Source organism: Pristiophorus japonicus, chromosome 7 (genome assembly GCF_044704955.1).
Source record: "Pristiophorus japonicus isolate sPriJap1 chromosome 7, sPriJap1.hap1, whole genome shotgun sequence".
NCBI classification, from domain to species: Eukaryota; Metazoa; Chordata; class Chondrichthyes; family Pristiophoridae; genus Pristiophorus; species Pristiophorus japonicus.
This window is the reverse complement of record NC_091983.1, coordinates 59,484,310-59,503,135: the sequence shown is the minus strand read 5'-3', so window position 1 is coordinate 59,503,135 and position 18,826 is coordinate 59,484,310. Positions and strand designations below refer to the sequence as shown.

General features: G+C 46.5%; 1 protein-coding gene and 1 long non-coding RNA gene across 5 annotated transcripts in view; one reads left to right on the top strand and one right to left on the bottom strand.

Moving 5' to 3' along the window:
* Nucleotides 1-4,453, bottom strand: part of taf1b (TATA box binding protein (Tbp)-associated factor, RNA polymerase I, B) — a 70,575-nt gene extending 66,122 nt beyond the window's left edge. For 3 of the 4 annotated variants that reach the window (XM_070884975.1, XM_070884977.1, XM_070884978.1), the window contains exons 1-2: nt 4,367-4,453; nt 2,846-2,944 (exon numbers count right to left, since the gene is read on the bottom strand). In XM_070884975.1, the coding sequence (XP_070741076.1) occupies nt 2,846-2,944; nt 4,367-4,384 (117 nt within the window). In that variant the 5' untranslated portion in view covers nt 4,385-4,453. Of the gene's footprint in view, nt 1-2,845; nt 2,945-4,366 lie in introns of those variants that run through there. The other variant, XM_070884976.1, reaches the window with a different exon arrangement.
* LOC139267132 (uncharacterized) overlaps nt 4,393-18,826 on the top strand; it is a 215,418-nt gene continuing 200,984 nt past the window's right edge. Inside the window, exon 1 of the long non-coding RNA XR_011593831.1 lies at nt 4,393-4,481. This is a non-coding gene — a long non-coding RNA (uncharacterized lncRNA). The remainder of the gene's footprint in view (nt 4,482-18,826) is intronic.

The window sequence follows — 18,826 nt, the reverse complement described above, 5'->3', positions numbered from 1 at the left end:
CATGGTGGCAGTGCCACACAACATAATGGAGGGTGTCCTTAGTGTGAACATCTATGTGGTGTGCAATTATTTACTTTATCTGTAAAGGGCTCAAATGAGATTGTCAGTGTCTTCTCCTTCCGAGTCCATGTTGGCTGCTTTGGTCATATTTTTATCCATTATAAGTATCGGCACTATGATTGCCTGCAGAACTTCACCGGTATTTAGCAACCTTATCGTAACAAGAGAATGAAAGTTATTATTGAAACTGCTTCCACCACCCTTTCAGGCAATGCATTCCAGATCATAACAACTCGCTGCGTAAATAATGTTTTCCTCATGTCGTTTAAAAACATAGAAAATAGGTGCAGGAGTAGGCCATTCGGACCTTTGAGCCTGCACCGCCATTCAATAAGATCATGGCTGATCATTCCCTCAGTACCCCTTTCCTGCTTTCTCTCCATACCCCTTGATCCCCTTAACTGTAAGGGCCATATCTAACTCCTTCTTCAATATATCCAGTGAACTGGCATCAACAACTCTCTGCGGCAGGGAATTCCACAGGTTAACAATTCTCTGAATGAAGAAGTTTCTCCTTATCTCAGTCCTAAATGGCCTTCCACTTATCCTAAGACTATGCCCCCTGGTTCAGGACTTCCCCAACATCGGGAACATTCTTCCTGCATCTAACCTGTCCCGTCCCGTCAGAATCTTGGATGTGTCTATGAGATCCCCTCTCATTCTTCTAAACTCCAGTGAATAAAGGCCCAGTTGATCCAGTCTCTCCTCATATGACAGCCCAGCCATCCCTGGAATCAGTCTGGTGAACCTTTGCTGCACTCCCTCAATATCAAGAGCGTCCTTCCTCAGACTAGGAGACCAAAACTGAACACAATATTCCAGGTGAGGCCTCACTAAGGCCCTGTACAGCTGCATTAAGACCTCCCTGCTTCTATATTCAAATCCCTTAGCTATGAAGGACAACATACCATTTGCCTTCTTTACCGCCTGCTGTACCTGCATGCCCACTTTCAGTGACTGAAGAACCATGACACCCAGGTCTCGTTGCACCTCCCCTTTTCCTAATCTGCCGCCATTCAGATAATATTCTGCCTTCGTGTTTTTGCTCCCAAAATGCATATCCACATTATACTGCATCTGCCATGTATTTGCCCACTCACCTAACCTGTCCAAGTCACCCTGCAGCCTCTTAGTGTCCTCCTCACAGCTCACACCGCCACCCAGTTTAGTGTCATCCACAAACTTGGAGATTTAAACTCTATTCCTTCATCTAAATCGTTAATGTACATTGTAAAGAACTGGGGTCCCAGCACTGAGCCCTGTGGTACTCCACTAGTCACTGCCTGCCATTCTGAAAAGGACCTGTTTATCCCGACTCTCTGCTTCCTGTCTGCCAACCAGTTCCCTATCCACGTCAGTATATTACCCCCAATACCATGTGCTTTGATTTTGTACACCAATCTCTTGTGCGCGACCTTGTCAAAAGCTTTTTGAAAGTCCAAATACACCTGGTTCTCCCTTGTCCACTCTGCTAGTTACATCCTCAAAAAATTCCAGAAGATTCGTCAAGCGTGATTTCCCTTTCATAAATCCATGCTGACTTAGTCCGATCCTGTCACTGCTTTCCAAATGCGCTGCTATTTCATCCTTAATGATTGATTCCAACATTTTCCCCATTACTGATTTCTTAAATGCACCCAGGGTTTTTGCTTCCACCACTCTGCCTGAAAGTCCATTCCAGGTGTTGGTCACACTCTGCGTGAAGAACTTCCTGATATGAATCCTTTTACTAGTTTAAACCTATGTCTCCTTGTCCTATGCCCACAATTTAACTTTTCGTAACACTGACTTAAACCAGTGCCAGGAGTGGTGAAAGACTAAAAATAGCAAGTGTTAGTGTTAACTATGAAAAGAAACAAAAGTATGCATTGCCGATAACACTTTAAGCATTACCCAATATCACAAAAACGTACTGAATTTTGAAATAAATAGGAAGTAGGCATGCCAAACATTAAGTCAAGAATGGTAAGACACTAGAGACATGGAAAGATATTGTAAATGAGATGGGAAGAACTTTAGTATTGCATTATGCTTCAGGATCATCTTTGCACAACTAATACCCTTTGAATTGTTTTAGCAAATTCCTGCTCCTAGAGCTCTTGCCATTTCCCTATAACTTTACATCGTGAGCCGCCCCGGCCTGTGTGGAAACACCACCGCAGATCGGGGCTATAAATAAAGCTGGAGCGCCGGGCCCTGGAACATTGTGGGCGAAGGTGCGGCGAATGAGGGTACGGGCCCAGAAGAACCCAGGCCAGCACAGGCCTGCCCACACCGCCAATGCAGATCTCCAGTCATCCTGGTTAACCCTTGCCACTTGATAAAGGCCTAGCTCTGTCAAGCCCGTGTGGTGGCTGATGTGCAATGGTCACCACACGGTAAAAAAATCCATGCACAGGCATCTTCCACCCCCTCAACTGGAGTTCAGCACTGGAACATTGGGTCCTTCATTGAAACATCTGTGAACTCTTGTGGAAACAAGTCATCCTCGCTCGAGGGACCACCTATGATAGCTTTATTCGGTTTGATTTCCTTCTTATTCCCATTTTAATTGACCTATTCATGTATTTTGAAGGAATTATTTAACATCCATTTATTTTTCTTGGATATGTATGCCCATATTTATCATGCCTATTCAACACCATCTTTTGAAGTGTTCTGTTTTTGCTCAACAGATATATTTTATCAATATATTTCAAAACTAATTTCTTCTAGTTAAGAACATATATAAGAACATAAGAATTAGGAACAGGATTAGGCCATCTAGCCCCTCGAGCCTACTCACCTCAATAACATTATGGCAGGACTTGCAAAAGAACTTGCCTTCATCTGAGATTCCCCAGTTAATCACAGAACATTGTTCGCAGGGCTGTCTGAAATCTCTCTGAAAAAGATACAAATACCTCAGCAATTCCTTTCTTAAAAAAACAAAGCATAAATTCAAAGATTATTTTGTGTTTTAGAAAAGAGGGGTTAAAGAAGCCAAGTTGAGGAAATGGTACTGTTTTATACCACCTCATACTGAAGTGAAAATACAAATCCATAGTGGTGGCAGTTGCCATAGTGTGCCAAAGTGCCATGACGTGCTCAAGCACAAAGCAAGTTCCCAGCATATATTGATATCTTTTTTTCTAATTCAGAGAAAGTTAACATAAGCTACCATCACGTCCAACTAGCTTAAAAAACATGACCATGCAGTGGGCCACCCCATTGCTGTCAGATTAAAAATGGAGAGTAGTCCAAGTGTTTGAAGCACCACTCCCCATTGGGGAGAGGGGGATCCGACCCGTCTTGGGGAGAGGGGGATCCGACCCGTCTTGGGGAGAGGGGGATCCGACCCGTCTTGGGGAGAGGGGGATCCGCTCCGTCTTGGGGAGGGGGGGGAATCCGCTCCGTCTTGGGGAGGGGGGGAATCCGCTCCGTCTTGGGGAAGGGGGGAATCCGCTCCGTCTTGGGGAGGGGGGGGAATCCGCTCCGTCTTGGGGAGGGGGGGGAATCCGCTCCGTCTTGGGGAGGGGGGGAATCCGCTCCGTCTTGGGGAGGGGGGGAATCCGCTCCGTCTTGGGGAGGGGGGGAATCCGCTCCGTCTTGGGGAGGGGGGGAATCCGCTCCGTCTTGGGGAGGGGGGGAATCCGCTCCGTCTTGGGGAGGGGGGGAATCCGCTCCGTCTTGGGGAGGGGGGGAATCCGCTCCGTCTTGGGGAGGGGGGGAATCCGCTCCGTCTTGGGGAGGGGGGGAATCCGCTCCGTCTTGGGGAGGGGGGGAATCCGCTCCGTCTTGGGGAGGGGGGGAATCCGCTCCGTCTTGGGGAGGGGGGGAATCCGCTCCGTCTTGGGGAGGGGGGGAATCCGCTCCGTCTTGGGGAGGGGGGGGAATCCGCTCCGTCTTGGGGGGGGGGGGGAATCCGCTCCGTCTTGGGGAGGGGGGGGAATCCGCTCCGTCTTCGGGAGGGGGAGGGGATCCGCTCCGTCTTGAGGAGGGGGGGATCCGCTCCGTCTTGGGGATGGGGGATCTGCTCCGTCTTGGGGGGGTGTACCCGCTCTGTGGTGGGGAGAAAAGGAATCGGGAGGGAGGGGGTTGGTACCGCTGTGTTGTTGGGGAGAAGGGAAGAGGAGGAGAAGGGGGAGAAGGGAAGAGGAGGAGAAGGGGGAGAAGGGAAGAGGAGGAGAAGGGGGCGAGGGATTGAGGCACCCCATCCCCTCCCCTCCCCAGTCACCCCGCGGGACGCGCGCTTGATTTGGATTTGAAAGTCTCTCGCGCCGCCTGCACGCAGGCCCAGGGTAACGGCCGCAACGGCACCACTCACCGTGTCCTCCTCGTCCATCCCGCCCCGCCGAGCGACCCTTTGGCCCGTTAGTCAGTAACTGAACCCGGATCGATTTCCCCGCGCGCACTTCCGGTCCGCCACCGAAACCTTGCCGGTAAAATCATCTTTTACTATTTTCCGCTACTTAAAATGTTCCAGGATAAAGTAGGAATCCTGCCCTATCTCGCGCTTTTTCTGCTTGAAATTGTTTTTCTTGTGATATTTCACTCTTTTAAATCAACACTGCCAATATATTTGAATGAGTTTGTGCTGAGTCTTGGCAACTTTAACTTATCAGTCCAGAATTTCAGTCGTTTTTTGCGGAGATTTTGAATTTTGTTTAAATGCAACGATTACTGACCAAACACAAATGTTCATATTTGCAGAAGGATTTAGATCAGTTGGACAGAAACATTGAACTGAAATTTAACACTGATAAATATAAAGTATTGCTGAAAACTTAATACACAAACAGAATTGTACAATAAATGAAAATTAATTAGCACAAGGAAACTTAGAAAGAGACGTGGATGAATAGTAACCATGTCACTTTCAATGTCTCGACAATATGACAAAACAATTAAAAACTAATACAATGCTGGAATATATATTCCAGTAATGTTAAAAAGGAAAGACTTACATTTGTATAGCACCTTTTACAGCCACCAAACGTTCCAAATGGCTTTGCAGCCAATGAAGTGCTTTTGAATTGTAGTCACTATTGTAATGTGGAAATGCAACAGCCATTTGCGCACAGCAAGCTCCCACAAACAGCAATGTGATAATTAGCAGATAATCTGTTTTAGTGATGTTGACTGAGGAATAAATATTGGTCAGGACATTGGGGATAACTCCCCTGCTCTTCTTCAAAATAGTGCCATGGGATCTTTTACGCTCACCTACGAAAACAGACGGGACCTCAGTTTAATGTCTCATCCAAACGACGGCATCTCCAGCAGTGCAGTGCTCCCTCAGTACTGCAGCGGAGTGTCAGCCTAGATTTTTGTGTTCAAGTCTCTGGAGTGGATTTGAACCCACAACCTTCTGACTCAGGCCAAAGTGCTACCAACTGAGTCACAGCTGCACAAGGTTACAGTGAATATGCTACAACTTTACAACACACTTGTCAGACAACATTTGGCATAGTGTAATCAATTCTACTCAGCATGTTACTAAACATGAAAGTGCATTGTCGAGGGCAGGAAAAAACATCAAAACTGATCATGTGTAAACAGGATGAGGCACGAAGAAACCTTAGAGAAGTTCAACCTTTACACTGAAGAAAAATGGCTAAATGGGACCTCATCATATTATATAAAATATTTAATGGTTTAGATATGATAAACCTGGAATATTAATTCAAAGTAGCTTCACACCAGAAGCAAGTGGATGTTTAGCGTAAGGCTCGTGCTTTCGTATGCCTTAGTAAATACGTCGACTATGTCCAGCATTGAAGCACTGACCACACTTGATCAGCTCCGCTGGGCAGGCCACATAGTTCGCATGCCAGACACAAGTGCTCTACTCGGAACTCCTTCACGGCAAACGAGCCAAAGGTGGGCAGTGGAAATGTTACAAGGACACCCTCAAAGCCTCCCTGATAAAGTGCAACATTCCCACTGACACCTGGGAGTCCCTGGCCAAAGACCGCCCTAAGTGGAGGAAGTGCATCCGGGAGGGCGCTGAGCACCTCGAGTCTCATCGCCGAGAGCATGCAGAAATCAAGCGCAGGCAGCGGAAAGAGCGTGCAGCAAACCAGTCCCACCCACCCCTTCCCTCAACGACTATCTGTCCCACCTGTGACAGAGACTGTGGTTCTCGTATTGGACTGTACAGCCACCTAAGAACTCATGTTAAGAGTGGAAGCAAGTCTTCCTCGATTCCGAGGGGCTGCCTATGATGATGATGATTTCACGTATGCCTTCCTCAAATTGATAGCAATGAAAATATACTCCTATTTGTATCACTGTAAAAGTAGAGCTGAAACTGAGCCCATCTGTGCCCGATCGAAGTGATATTAATGATTTTTCTCCTCTCCATCCATATTGTGTCCTCTTTGTATAATGAAAGAATGTGCATTTATATAGCACCATTCACAGCCAATTAAGTAATTTTGAAGTATAGTCACTGTTGTAAGGAAACATGGCAACCAATTTGTACACTGCAAGCTCCCACAAACAACAATGAGATAAATAACCAGATAATCTGTTTTAATAATGTTATGGGATAAATGTTAGCCAGAACAATGTAGCACCATTTTTTCTTCACTTTTGTATGTTTTTACATAGGATTACATAGAATATACCATTCACTTCAACCACTCCCTGTGATAGCGAGTTCCACATTCTCACCACTCTTTGGGTAAAGAAGTTTCTTCTGAATTCCCTATTGGATTTCTTGGTGTCTATCTTATACTGTTGACCTCTAGTTATGCTCTTCCCCACAAGTGGAAACATTCTCTCTCTATCCACTCTATCAAAACCTTTCATAATGTTAAAGACCTCTATTAGGTCATCCTTCAGCATTCTTTTTTCAAGAGAAAAGAGACCCAGCCTGTTCATCCTTTCCTGATATGTATATCCTTGCATTTCTGGTATCATCCTTGTAAATCTTCTCTGCAACCTCTCCAGTGCTTCTATATCCTTTTTATAATATGGTGACCAGAATTGTACGCAGTACTCTAAATGTGGTCTACCAAGGTTCGATACAGGTTTAGTGGTTGACAGTGTCAAATGTCTTGGTAAGGTCGAAAAAGGTCATGTATCAGGGTTGGCGCTGCTCCCTGCATTTTTTCTGCAGCTGTCGCGCTGCAAAGATCATGTCCATTGTGCCCCGTAGGGGAGGAAATCTGCACTGTGACTCTGGGAGGAGCTCCTTGGCCACAGGGAGAAGACGGTTGAGGAGGACTCTAGCGACAACTTTCCCAGTGGCTGATAGCAGGGAGATTCCCCTGTAATTTCCACAGTCAGACTTGTCCCCTTTTTTAAAGATGGTCACGATCACTGCATCTCTCAGATCTTCCGGCATGCTCTCCTCCCTCTAGATGAGAGAGATGAGGTCATGTATCCGTGCTAACATCGCCTCTCTGCCATACTTTAGCGTCTCAGCAGGGATTCCATCCGCTCCCATAGCCTTGTTGTTCTTGAGCTATCTTATGGCTTTTCCTACCTCGTGCTCAAAAAGAGTGTTCGAAGACCAGGCCCTCAAATCTACCACCAAGCTCATTGTCTACAAGGCTGTAGTAATACCCGCTCTCCTGTATGGCTCAGAGGCGTAGTCCATGTACAGTAGACACCTCAAGTTGCTGGAGATATATCACCAATGATGTCTCAGCAAGATCCTACAAATCCCCTGGGAGGACAGGCGCACATACATCAGCATCCTCATCCAGGCTAACATCCCCAACATTGAAGCACTGACCACACTTGATCAGCTCCACTGGGCAGGCAACATAGTTTGCATGCCAGACACGAGACTCCCAATGCAAGTGCTTTATGCGGAGCTCCTTCACGGCAAACGAGCCAAAGGTGGACAGCGGAAACATTACAAGGACACCCTCAAAGCCTCCCTGATAAAGAGCAACATCCCCACTGACACCTGAGAGTCTCTGGCCAAAGACCACCCTAAATGGAGAAAGTGCATCTGGGAGGACACTGAGCACCTCGAGTCTCATCGCCGAGAGCATGCAGAAATCAAGCGCAGGCAGCGGAAAGAGCGTGCGGCAAACCAGTCCCACCCAACCCTTCCCTCAACGACTATCTGTCCCACAACAGAGTCTGTGGCTCTCATATTGGACTGTTCAGCCACCAAAGAACTCACTTCAGGAGTGGAAACATGTCTTTCTCGATTCCGAGGGACTGTCTATGATGATGATGATGATGACAGGTTTAGCACAACTTCCCTACTTTTCAATTCTATACCTCTAGAAATAAACCCTAGTGTTTGGTTTGCTTTTTTTATGACCTTGCTAACATGTGTCGCTACTTTTAGTGATTTGTGTATTTGTACTGCGAGATCCCTTTGCTCTTCTTCCTCACTTAGAATCATATTTTCCAAGTAATATGTGACCCCTCTACTTTTCTTACCAAAATGTAATGCCTCATATTTATCTGTGTTGAATTACATTTGATAATATGCCCATTCTTCAAGTTTATTAATGTCTTCTTGTAATTTGTTGCTGTCCTCCTCAGTATTGACAATTCCACCTCCTCCCCCCAGCCCCCTCAATTTGGTTCCATCTGCAAATTTAGTGATATGTCCTTACTATACAATATAAATGCACACGAGGCCCATACTTGAGAGAAGGTCACTCTGTGACCAGTTACCTTTATTACCAAGACCTCAAGTGATGAAGATGGGTGTAGCTTCCCCTTTTATACCTGAAAGTCCACGTTAGGAGTGTCTCCCATAAGTTTACCCCCTTGTGGTCAATGTTCTCAAGGTGTACAACTTAGGTCAGCTTATACATGGGTTACAATGATAGTTGAATACATGACATCACCTCCCCCCCAAAGTCTTATTGGGATCACAGGTTAAGTCTCTCTGGTGGTTTACGCTCCCTTGTAGAGCGCCTGAGTTGGGGCTCCGGTTGTTGGACGCTGGCCTGAGTGTCTGCTGTTTGCGGTGCCTCAGGCCTGTCCGGATTGCCCACAGTGACTGGGCTCTCCTCCACTTGGTTCCGATGTTCGGTCACCTGTGGTGGAGTAAACTCTACGTCGTGTTCTTCCTCTGCTTCTTCAGTGGGGTTGCTGAACCTCCGTTTAGTTTGATCCACGTGTTTGCGGCAGATTTGACCATTGGTAAGTTTAACTACCAAAGCCCTATTCCCCTCTTTGGCAATCACAGTGCCTGCAAGCCATTTGGGCCCTGCAGCGTAATTAAGGACAAAAACAGGGTCATTGCCATCAATACATCATGCCCTCGCATTCCTGTCATGGTAGTCACATTGTGACTGACGCCTGCTCTCGACAATTTCTTTCATAGTAGGGTGTATAAGGGATAACCTGCTTTTCATTAGGAGCTCTGCGGGTGGAAAACCCCTGTGAGCGAGCCAATGGTCGGGATCTATTGGCCAACAGGAGGCGTGATAAGGGGCTTTTTAGGGAACCTGCTTGGATTCTGAGCATCCCCGTTCTGCTTGACCGTTTGAGGCCGGCTTGAACGGTGCCATTCTGACATGGCTGATTCCATTGCCTGCCATGAAGTTCTGGAATTCAGTGCTTGTGAAGCACGGGCCATTGTCGCTGACCAAGACATCCAGTAGACCATGGGCGGCGAACATTGCCCGTAGACATTTTACCGTGGCAGGGGATGTGCTTGAATTTAAAATGGCATACTCAATCCGAATGGAGTAGGCATCTACTACAGCCAAAAACATTTTTCCCATGAAAGGACCTGTGTAGTCCACATGGATGCGTGACCATGGCTTGCCGGGCCAGGACCAGGGGCTAAGGGGCTTCCCTGGGTGCGTTGCCCAGCTGAGCACACGTGTTGCACCTGCGAACACAAAGTTCCAAGTCTGCATCTATCCCTGGCCATCAAACGTGTGACCTGGCAATTGCCTTCATCATGAAAATGCGCAGGTGCTCATTGTGAAGTTCTCTGATAAACACTTCTTGCCCCTCTGGGGCATGACTACTCGGTTTCCCCACAGTAGGCAATCGGCCTGAATCGAGAGTTCATCCTTGTGCCTATGAAATGGCTTAAATTCCTCAGGGAATACGTGGCTGCCCAGTCCCCATTCAGGACACATTTCTTAACTAAAGACAGTAGCGGGTCTTTATTTGTCCAGATTTGAATCTGACGGGCTGTCACAGGTGAGCCTTCTCTTTCAAAAGCTTCAACAGCCATGACCATCTCAGCATCATGCTCAGTTGCCCCCTCAGTGGTGGCTAGTGGGAGCCTGCTGAGTGCATCAGTGCAGTTTTCAGTGCCCGGTCTGTGCCGAATTGTGTAGTCATAGGCGGCTAACGTAAATGCCCACCTCTGTATGCGGGCCGATGCATTCGCATTTATGGTCTTATTGTCGGCCAAAAGGGACGTTAGGGGTTTGTGATCTGTCTCCAGCTCAAAGTTCCTGCCAAACAGGCACTGGTGCTTTTTTTTTTAATGCATATACACATGCTAGCGCTTCCTTTTCTACCATCCCGTAGCCCCTTTCTGCCTGGGACAGACTTCTGGAGGCATAAGCTACCATTGGTAACTGACCATTGGCATTCACATGCAGCAACAACATAGGACGATACATCGCACGTTAGAACAAGTTTCTTACACGGGTCATATAACGTTAACAGTTTGTTGGAGCATAACAAGTTGCATGCTCTAACAAAAGCCCTTTCCTGGCTGTCCCCCCAGACCCAATCGCGACCTTTGCGTAGGAGCACGCGTAGCGGCTCTAACAGCATGCTCAATTTGGGAAGAAAGTTACCAAAATAGTTCAGGAGCCCCAGGAACGAGCGCAGCTCCGTCGTGTTACAGGGTCTGGGTGCTCTCTGGATCACTTCCGTTTTGGACGCAGTGGGTCTGATCCCGCCTGCTGCTACCCTCCTCCCCAGGAATTCTACCTCTGCAACTAAGAAGACGCACTTCGCCTTTTCCAGTCGCAGCCCTACCCGGTCCAGTCTGCGCAGTACCTCCTCCAGGTTGTGGAGGTGTTCTTCAGTATCGCAACCCGTGATGAGGATGTCATCTTGAAAAACCACCATCCTTGGAATCGACTTGAGGAGGCTTTCCATATTTCGCTGAAAGATCGTGGCGGCCGAACGAATCCCAAACGTACATCTGTTATACTCAAACAATCTCTTGTGTGTCGTGATGGTGGTCAGCTTCTTCGATTCACTCGCCAGCTCCTGGGTCATGTAAGCTGAGGTCAGGTCCAATTTTGAAAAAAGTTTGCCACCGGATAGCGTCGCAAAGAGGTCCTCTGCACTCGGTAGCGGGTACTGGTCTTGGAGTGACACCCGATTGATGGTGGCCTTGTAATCACCACATGTCCTGACCGACCCATTCGTCTTGAGCACCGGCATGATCGGGCTCGCCCAGTCACTGAATTCGACTGGCGAGATGATGCCTTCCCTCAGCATGCGGTCCAATTCGCATTCTATCTTTTCCCGCATCACGTACGGCACCACTCTGGCTTTGTGGTGTACTGGCCTGGCGTCTGGGTTTATGTGAATCACTACCTTGGCCCCCATGAATGTGCCGATGCTGGGTTGAAATAATGAGTCAAATTTGTCAAGGACCTGTGAGCATGATACTCGCTCCACTGAAGAAATTGCATTGACATCGCCCCATTTCCAGTTCATGACAGCAAGCCAACTCCTCCCCAGTAGTGTGGGACTGTCCCCCGGGATAATCCAGAGTGGCAACCTGTTCTCTGAATCTTTGTGGGTCACGACTACCGTGGCGCTGCCTAGCACCGGAACGATCTCCTTTGTATATGTCCGTAGCTGTGCGTCAATCGGCAATAATTTTGGCCTCTTGGCCTTGGACACCCACAACCTTTCGAACTGTTTGATACTCATCAGGGACTGGGTGGCCCCCGTGTCTAGCTCCATTAATACTGGGATGCCATTGAGGAGCACTTTCATCATTATCGGTGGCGTCCTAGTATATGAACTGTATATGTGCTCCACATGAACTCGCTGAACTTCAGCTTCCAGCGATTTCCCCCAGTATTCATTTGGCCTCGTAGTGCTTACATCGGGCCCGTCCTCCTCGTACATCAACCCAGCTGCGGGCTTCCTGCACATACGTGCCAAGTGACCGCTGACGTTGCAGTTTCTGCAGGTAGATACCTGCAAACTCCAGCTGGGTGTTTGCCCCTACACCTCCAGCATGAGCTGGAGGCCCCGTTGTTGGAAACAAAAGGTCCTTTACCAGTCGATCGTCTCTGACTGTGTCTGTAGCTGTCCTTAAGCGCACCATTAACAGGTGTTGATGGCCCTATTACTGGCCGCATTGTCCATTGCGATGGCATGAATCGCCGTTCAGCTAGCCATTGTCTCTGTTGAATTCCCCCTTTGGGTTTGACTACATGCTCGGGCATGTCCGATTGCCCCTGTCTGCCTGGAGAACTGTGTGCCACATTAACAATTTTGACTCCCTGGTCATTTGCCGCATTTGCGCCAAAATTTTTGTCATACATCATTCTGGTCTCTTCCTCCCCTGAGATAAATGTCTGGCCTGTCAGAGCCGCCACTTCCAAGGTCAAGTCTTTGGTCTCAATCAGTTTCCTGAAAACCCCAGTGTGCCCGATACCCTCAATAAAAAAGTCTCGCAGCATCTCCGCTCTGCATGCATCTGGGAACTTACATAGGCTCGCCAGTCGCCGGAGATCTGCTATGAAGTCTGGAACGCTTTGCCCTTCTTGCTGCTGGTGCGTGTAAACCAGTGTCTCGCCATGTGCATGCTGCTCGCCGATTTAAGGTGTTCCCCGATCAACTTACTGAGCTCTTCGAACGTCTTGTCCGCCGGCTTCTCTGGCGCTAGAATGTCCTTCATCAGGGAGTACGTCCTGGATCCACAAACCGTCAGGAGATGAGCCCTGCGTTTGTCGGCCGAATCCTGTCCCAACCATTCCTTAGTCTCTCAATAAAGTCGTCCCAATCATCACCAACACAGTACCTCTCTTCTGTGCTGCAAGTGGCTATGCTCGCGTGCTTTAAATCCCTGTTTCTCGTTGCTAATGATATGTCCTTACTATGCAGTATAAATGCACACGAGGCCCATACTTGAGAGAAGGTCACTCTGTGACCAGTTACCTTTATTACGAAGACCTCAAGTGATGAAGGTGGGTGGAGCTTCCCCTTTTATACCTGAAAGTCCAGGTTAGGAGTGTCTCCCACAAGTTCACCCCCTTGTGGTCAATGTTCTCAAGCATGGGTTACAATGATAGTTGAATACATGACATTTAGAAATTGTGTTTTTGATTCCAAAGTCTATGGGCTAGATTTTCGGCATGTTTTTCCCTCTGTTTTCACCCCAGAAGGGTGGTAATGGCGACGGAAAGCATTTCCAAGTGGCCGGCCAGCTTCGAGTGCCCCGCTGGGACATTCGGTGCCAGGAGTGTGGGGGTGCAGAGCAATGCCACCCAGGAGAGGCGAGCCGGTGTGCAGTGCCTCTGGTTGTGACACCAGCTCGATATTTGGTTCGCGCCCGATCTATAGCGCACCCTAGAGGGATCGCCCAGTGAAAACTGGTGGTCCGAGCAGTACTAGCCGCAGTGAGCGAAGTAATGTTGACCTGAGATAAGTGTGATTGTTTTTTATTTTTGCATTTAATATTGATGTGGCATCAGTAATGTATTGGGAATGTTTTTGGTGGTTTTTTTCAGATTTTCTTTTCCACGGAAGCATCTCTTAGGGCACTCTGTGGCCGGCTGTTTAGCTCGGGATTCTCAGTTGCTCAGCCAGCTTAGTGCCCTAAAAGAGGCGTGGAATGCCTCCCTTAATGCTTCGCTCCACATTCGGGGCGCAGCTGGTGAAGTTTGCAGCTGGAGACGCAAACCATTTCCCGACGCAAAATTTACTGCTCCACCTGGATTAATGCCGCAACAGAGGCACGACTGAATTTGCATCCCTAAATCATTGATATAAATTGTGAACAACAGTAATTCCAGCACTGATCCTTGTGGAAAACTATTTCCTAACTTCTGCCACTCTGAATAGCTATCCTTACTCTCTGCTTTCTGTCTTGAAGCCAGCTAACTATCCATTCTGCTACGTGTCCCCTGATTCCATGTGCTGTGACCTTATTCATTAGTCTGTCATGTCTTCTTCTTAGGCGGTCCCTCGTAACGAGGATGACTTGCTTCCACACAAAAAAGGGATGAGTTCACAGGTGTTTCAATGAAGGACCTGACATTCCAGGTCCCAAACTACATATTGTAGGGTGGAAGATGCCTGTGTGTGGATTTTTTAACATGTGGTGACCATTGCACACCAGCCATCACAAGGGCTTGACAGAGCTAGGTCTTGTTCCAGTGGCAAGGATTAACCAAGATGACTGGAGACCAGCTCTGCTGCACGGACCGTGCGCACACATATTGCAGTGTGGGCTGGCCTGTGCTACCCCTGGGCCCTTGCCTCTTCTGGGCCCCGAACTCACGCCTCTCCTGGGTCCCGATCACGTCGCTCTACAATCTCTCGCTGCTCCTTCGCCCCGACCTCGCTGCTCCTCTGCTGCTTGCTGCCTCTCCTGCTGTACCTGCCCACGCTCCAATCAGTGACCTTGATTTTGGTGACGTCCAATCCAGTCGCTCTTTTCCAAGTCGCTGCCCTCCTGCACCAGCTCACGCTGCTCCCTAAAGTGGCCTCCACGCTGTTCCTGGGCCGCCGCACTTCCGCTCTTTTTTGGCCCCGACCTGCGGCAGGTGGTTTCCCGCAGGCCGGGGCCTTCACGCTGCTCATTGTAAAGCTGTGTTCTATACACGGTCAAGGGTTGCAGTGAAGAACATGGAGAAATTCAACGAAAAAAAGGAAAGGAACGAAAATTTCCAATGCTGAAGAGAAAGGATAGTTTGAAAGGGACAGGAGAACAAAAATGTAGTGAGTTGCATGAAGCAGTATGATTAGAAAATCAGAAGACAAAAGGAAACATTAAAAAGTTTTAAAAAAGCCAAGAAAATGGCAGTAAAAGAAAACTGAGAATGGGAAAGTAGAAAAAGTCATTAGTGGATCCCAGTAAAGAGTCAGCAATGATTCCCATCACTGAAGTGAAGACAACAGTTGAGTTGTTCCATACACTGCAGAAGGGATTCTCTTACTTCAACGACTCTGTCGATATTCTTGGCGTTGTTCTCCTCTTTCTCTTTGTAGTCTGACACATAGTTTTGCTGTTCGTGCTGTTCTCCTGGACCTGATGGACAGGGTCTGTCATGTGGTACCTTATCAAAGGCCTTTTGAAAATCTAGGTAAATGACATCTACTGCATTACCGTTGTCCACACTTATTCAAAAAATTCAGAGAGATTGGTCAAGCAAGACTTTCCCTTTTAAAATCCATGCTGACTATTCATTATTCTGTTTTTGGTTTCTAATTGTTCTTGGGGCCGAAATTCAGGTGCACCAGAAAGCTGGCACACCTATGAGTTTTTAACTGGTACTCACTGCTGGAACTCTTGGTATAGTGAGCAGATCCATTTTCAGGACTTTGAATTTTTTTCATTGTCCTGCAGAAAATGGATCATAATGGGGCGGGTCTTAGGCTCAAAGCCAGGCTGACTGGCTGAAAATGGGTCGGTAGGGCCGTCCGCCGCTGTCAATCAACATGGTGACATCACAGCGCCGTTGAAGAGGAGAGATGCGATCGTTTTTAACTTTGGCCACTGGGCCACCAAGGAGGGTTTCGGCCGGGCCAGTGGCCTGGCACCCAAGTGGGGGTGCCAAGCTGCCCATTGGCAGCCCAGCCAAACCCGGGCCAGTATTTTGCCGGCCAATCAGCAAGTCAGCACCACGCGGCAGGGGATCGAGGAATTCAGCTGAAAATGGCTGGTAAGTATTTTTTTATTGCTTTAAATTGGCGGTGCAACTACTTGGGTGGAATGGGGTCCAGGCCGAAAAATCCCCAACCTGAATTTAGGTTGGGTCGGTCTGTTGACCCCAAAGCAGGGACCATTCGATTTTTAGGCATGGTCGCCGCAAACAAGCATTAACGTGTCTTTGAGACCCTGAATTTCGGCCCCCTTCTGTTTTCTCCTTTAGTAGGGAATCCATTGTTTTTCTTACCACCGATATTAAGCTCACTGGTCTATAGTTCCTTGGACATGTTCTGTCTCCCTTCTTAAATATAGGTATTACTTTAGCTATCTGACAGTCCTCTGGCACTACACCTTGTTCTAACGAATTATTAAATATGTGTAGTAATGCTTCTGCTATCTCTTCCCTTGATTCTTTTAAAATGTGCAAATGTAATCTGTCTGGTCCAGGGGTTTATCCTCTTTGAGTTTGATTAGTTTATTTAATATTTCTCCTTTTTATTTTAAATGCAGTTATTTCATATTTAATCTCATCATCTGATGTCATGTCCACCTGTTCTGTCTCCCTGGTAAATATTGAAGCAAATTAATTATTTAATATGTCTGCCACCTCTCTATCGCTGTCTGTGATATTATCCTGTCCATCCCTTAGTGGCCCTATTCCCATCCTGACTTTCCTTTTTTTATTTATGTGCCTGTAAAATGTTTTACTATTTTGTTTTATGTTCCTTGATAATTTAATTTCATAGTTGCTTTTTGCCTTTCTAATTGTTTTTTTACTTCTCTCCTAATATCTTTGTATTCACTCTTGTCATGCTCTCCCCTACTATCCATGTACTTAGTGTATGCCTTGTATCCCTTATGTCTTTATTCATCTATGGTGTCTCATTAGTGTTTAGCTTGTTCTTATTTTTTAGCGGAATATATTTTTCCCGGACTCTGTTGAACACCGTTTAAAATATTTCTCACTGCTGTTCTACATCATTGTTTGCCAATATTGTTTTACATTTTATTTTCCCAAGTTCTATTTTTAGCCCTGCAAAATCGACTTTTCTCCAATCTACTCTGGTCTTCGTCATACATATGTCTTTCCCAATTATTATATTAAAGCATATTATATGATGGTCACTATTGCCTAGATGTTCCCTTACTTTTACTTTTTTCTGCTCTGGTTCATTCCCCATTATTAGATCCAATAGCGAATCATCCCTTTCTGGGCATCTGACATACTGAGTTAGAAATGAGTCCTGTTGTCCACATTATAGGAACTTTATTCCCTCTTCTGGTCAATTAATATCAGGGTAGTTGAAATCTCCCTTGATTATTATTCAATGTTTTTTTACGAATTTCCTTAATTTGTTTGCATATTTCTTCCTCCACCACCCTTTCACTATTAAGTGTTCTGTGATTGTGATTGATCCTTTATTATCTTTTATCTAATCCACATGGATTCTATTTTGCCTTGCTGATAGCTGCGTCACTTTTTTCTACTGCCATTGTTATCCCTAATAAGTACAGCTACTCCACCTCCCCTTTTCCCCTCTATATCTTTTCTAAAAATGTTATACCATGTAATGTTTAATTCCCAGCCCTGATTTTTCTGTGGCCATGTCTCAGTAATCCCTACTATGTCTGCTTCCTCGCAATGTATTGTTGCCTCCAATTCCCCTGTTTTATTATGGATACTGTGTGCATTGGTGTACAGTCAGTAAATCCACACTGCAATATGTGTGCCCGCTCGGTCTATGCAGCAGAGCTGGTCTCCAATCGTCTTGGATAATCCTTGCCACTGGACCAAGACCTAGCTCTGTCAAGCCCATGTGGTGGCTGGTGTGCAACGGTCACCACACGTTAAAAAAATCCAAGCACAGGCATCTTCCACCCTCCAAAGATGTAGTTCGGGATCTGGAATTGAAACACCTGTGAACTCATCCCTTTTTGGCATGCAAGCAAGTCATCCTCGCTTTGAGGGACTGCCTATGATGATGATGATGAGTACAGTCAGTTTAACTAATTTTTAATAGCAGTTCCTCTCACTTTGTTAACCATGTTTTTACACTCCTGTTCTATAACTCTATTTATTCCCTGGTCATCAATATCCTCTCATACTTTATTCTTTCCTATGCTCTCCTTTAAAGTTTTGTTTATATTTAGGCTGGTTTAATTTCTTACTCGTTTAAATCCTTTGCCACCTCCCTATTTACTCTTTCCGCTAGGACATGGGTCCCATTCTGGTTCAGGTGGAGCCCGTCTCTTCAGTAAAGTTTCTTCCTGTCCCAGTACTGGTGCCAGTGTCTATCAATAGAAGAATATAATACAAGCAAGGATGTTATGCTAAACCCCTATAAAATACTGGTTAGGAATTGCTGGAATATTGTTTACAATTCTGGGTACCATACTTTAGGAAGGATGTCAAGGCCTTGGAGAGGGTGCAGAAGAGACTTGCTAGAATGGTACAAGGGATGAGAGACTTCAGTTATATGGAGAGACTGGTGAAGCCGGGCTTATTTTCCTCAGAGCAGAGAAGGTTAAGGGGAAATTTGATGGAGGTATTCAAAATCAAGAATGGTTTTGTTAGAGTAAATAAAAAAACTGTTTCCAGCGGCAGAAGGGTCGCTAACCAGAGAACACAGTTGAAGGTGACTGGCACAAGAACCAGAAACAACATGAGGAAACATTTTTTTTTTCAACAGCGAGTTTTTAAATTTCTGGATTGTACTGCCTGAAAGGGTGGTGGAAGCAGATTCAATAGTAACATTCAAAAGAGAAGTCCATAAATACTTGAAGGAAATAAAAATTACAGAGCTATGGTGAAAGCGCAGGGGAGTGAGATTAATTGGATAGCTCTGCCAAAGATCCAGCACAGGCAAGGTGGGCCAAATGGTTTCCTTCTGTGCTGTATATTCAATGATTTCCTTCTATTCCTTTCTCCTTCATGTGTTTATTTAGCTTCTGCTTAAATGCATTTTGTTACCTTTGTTTTCT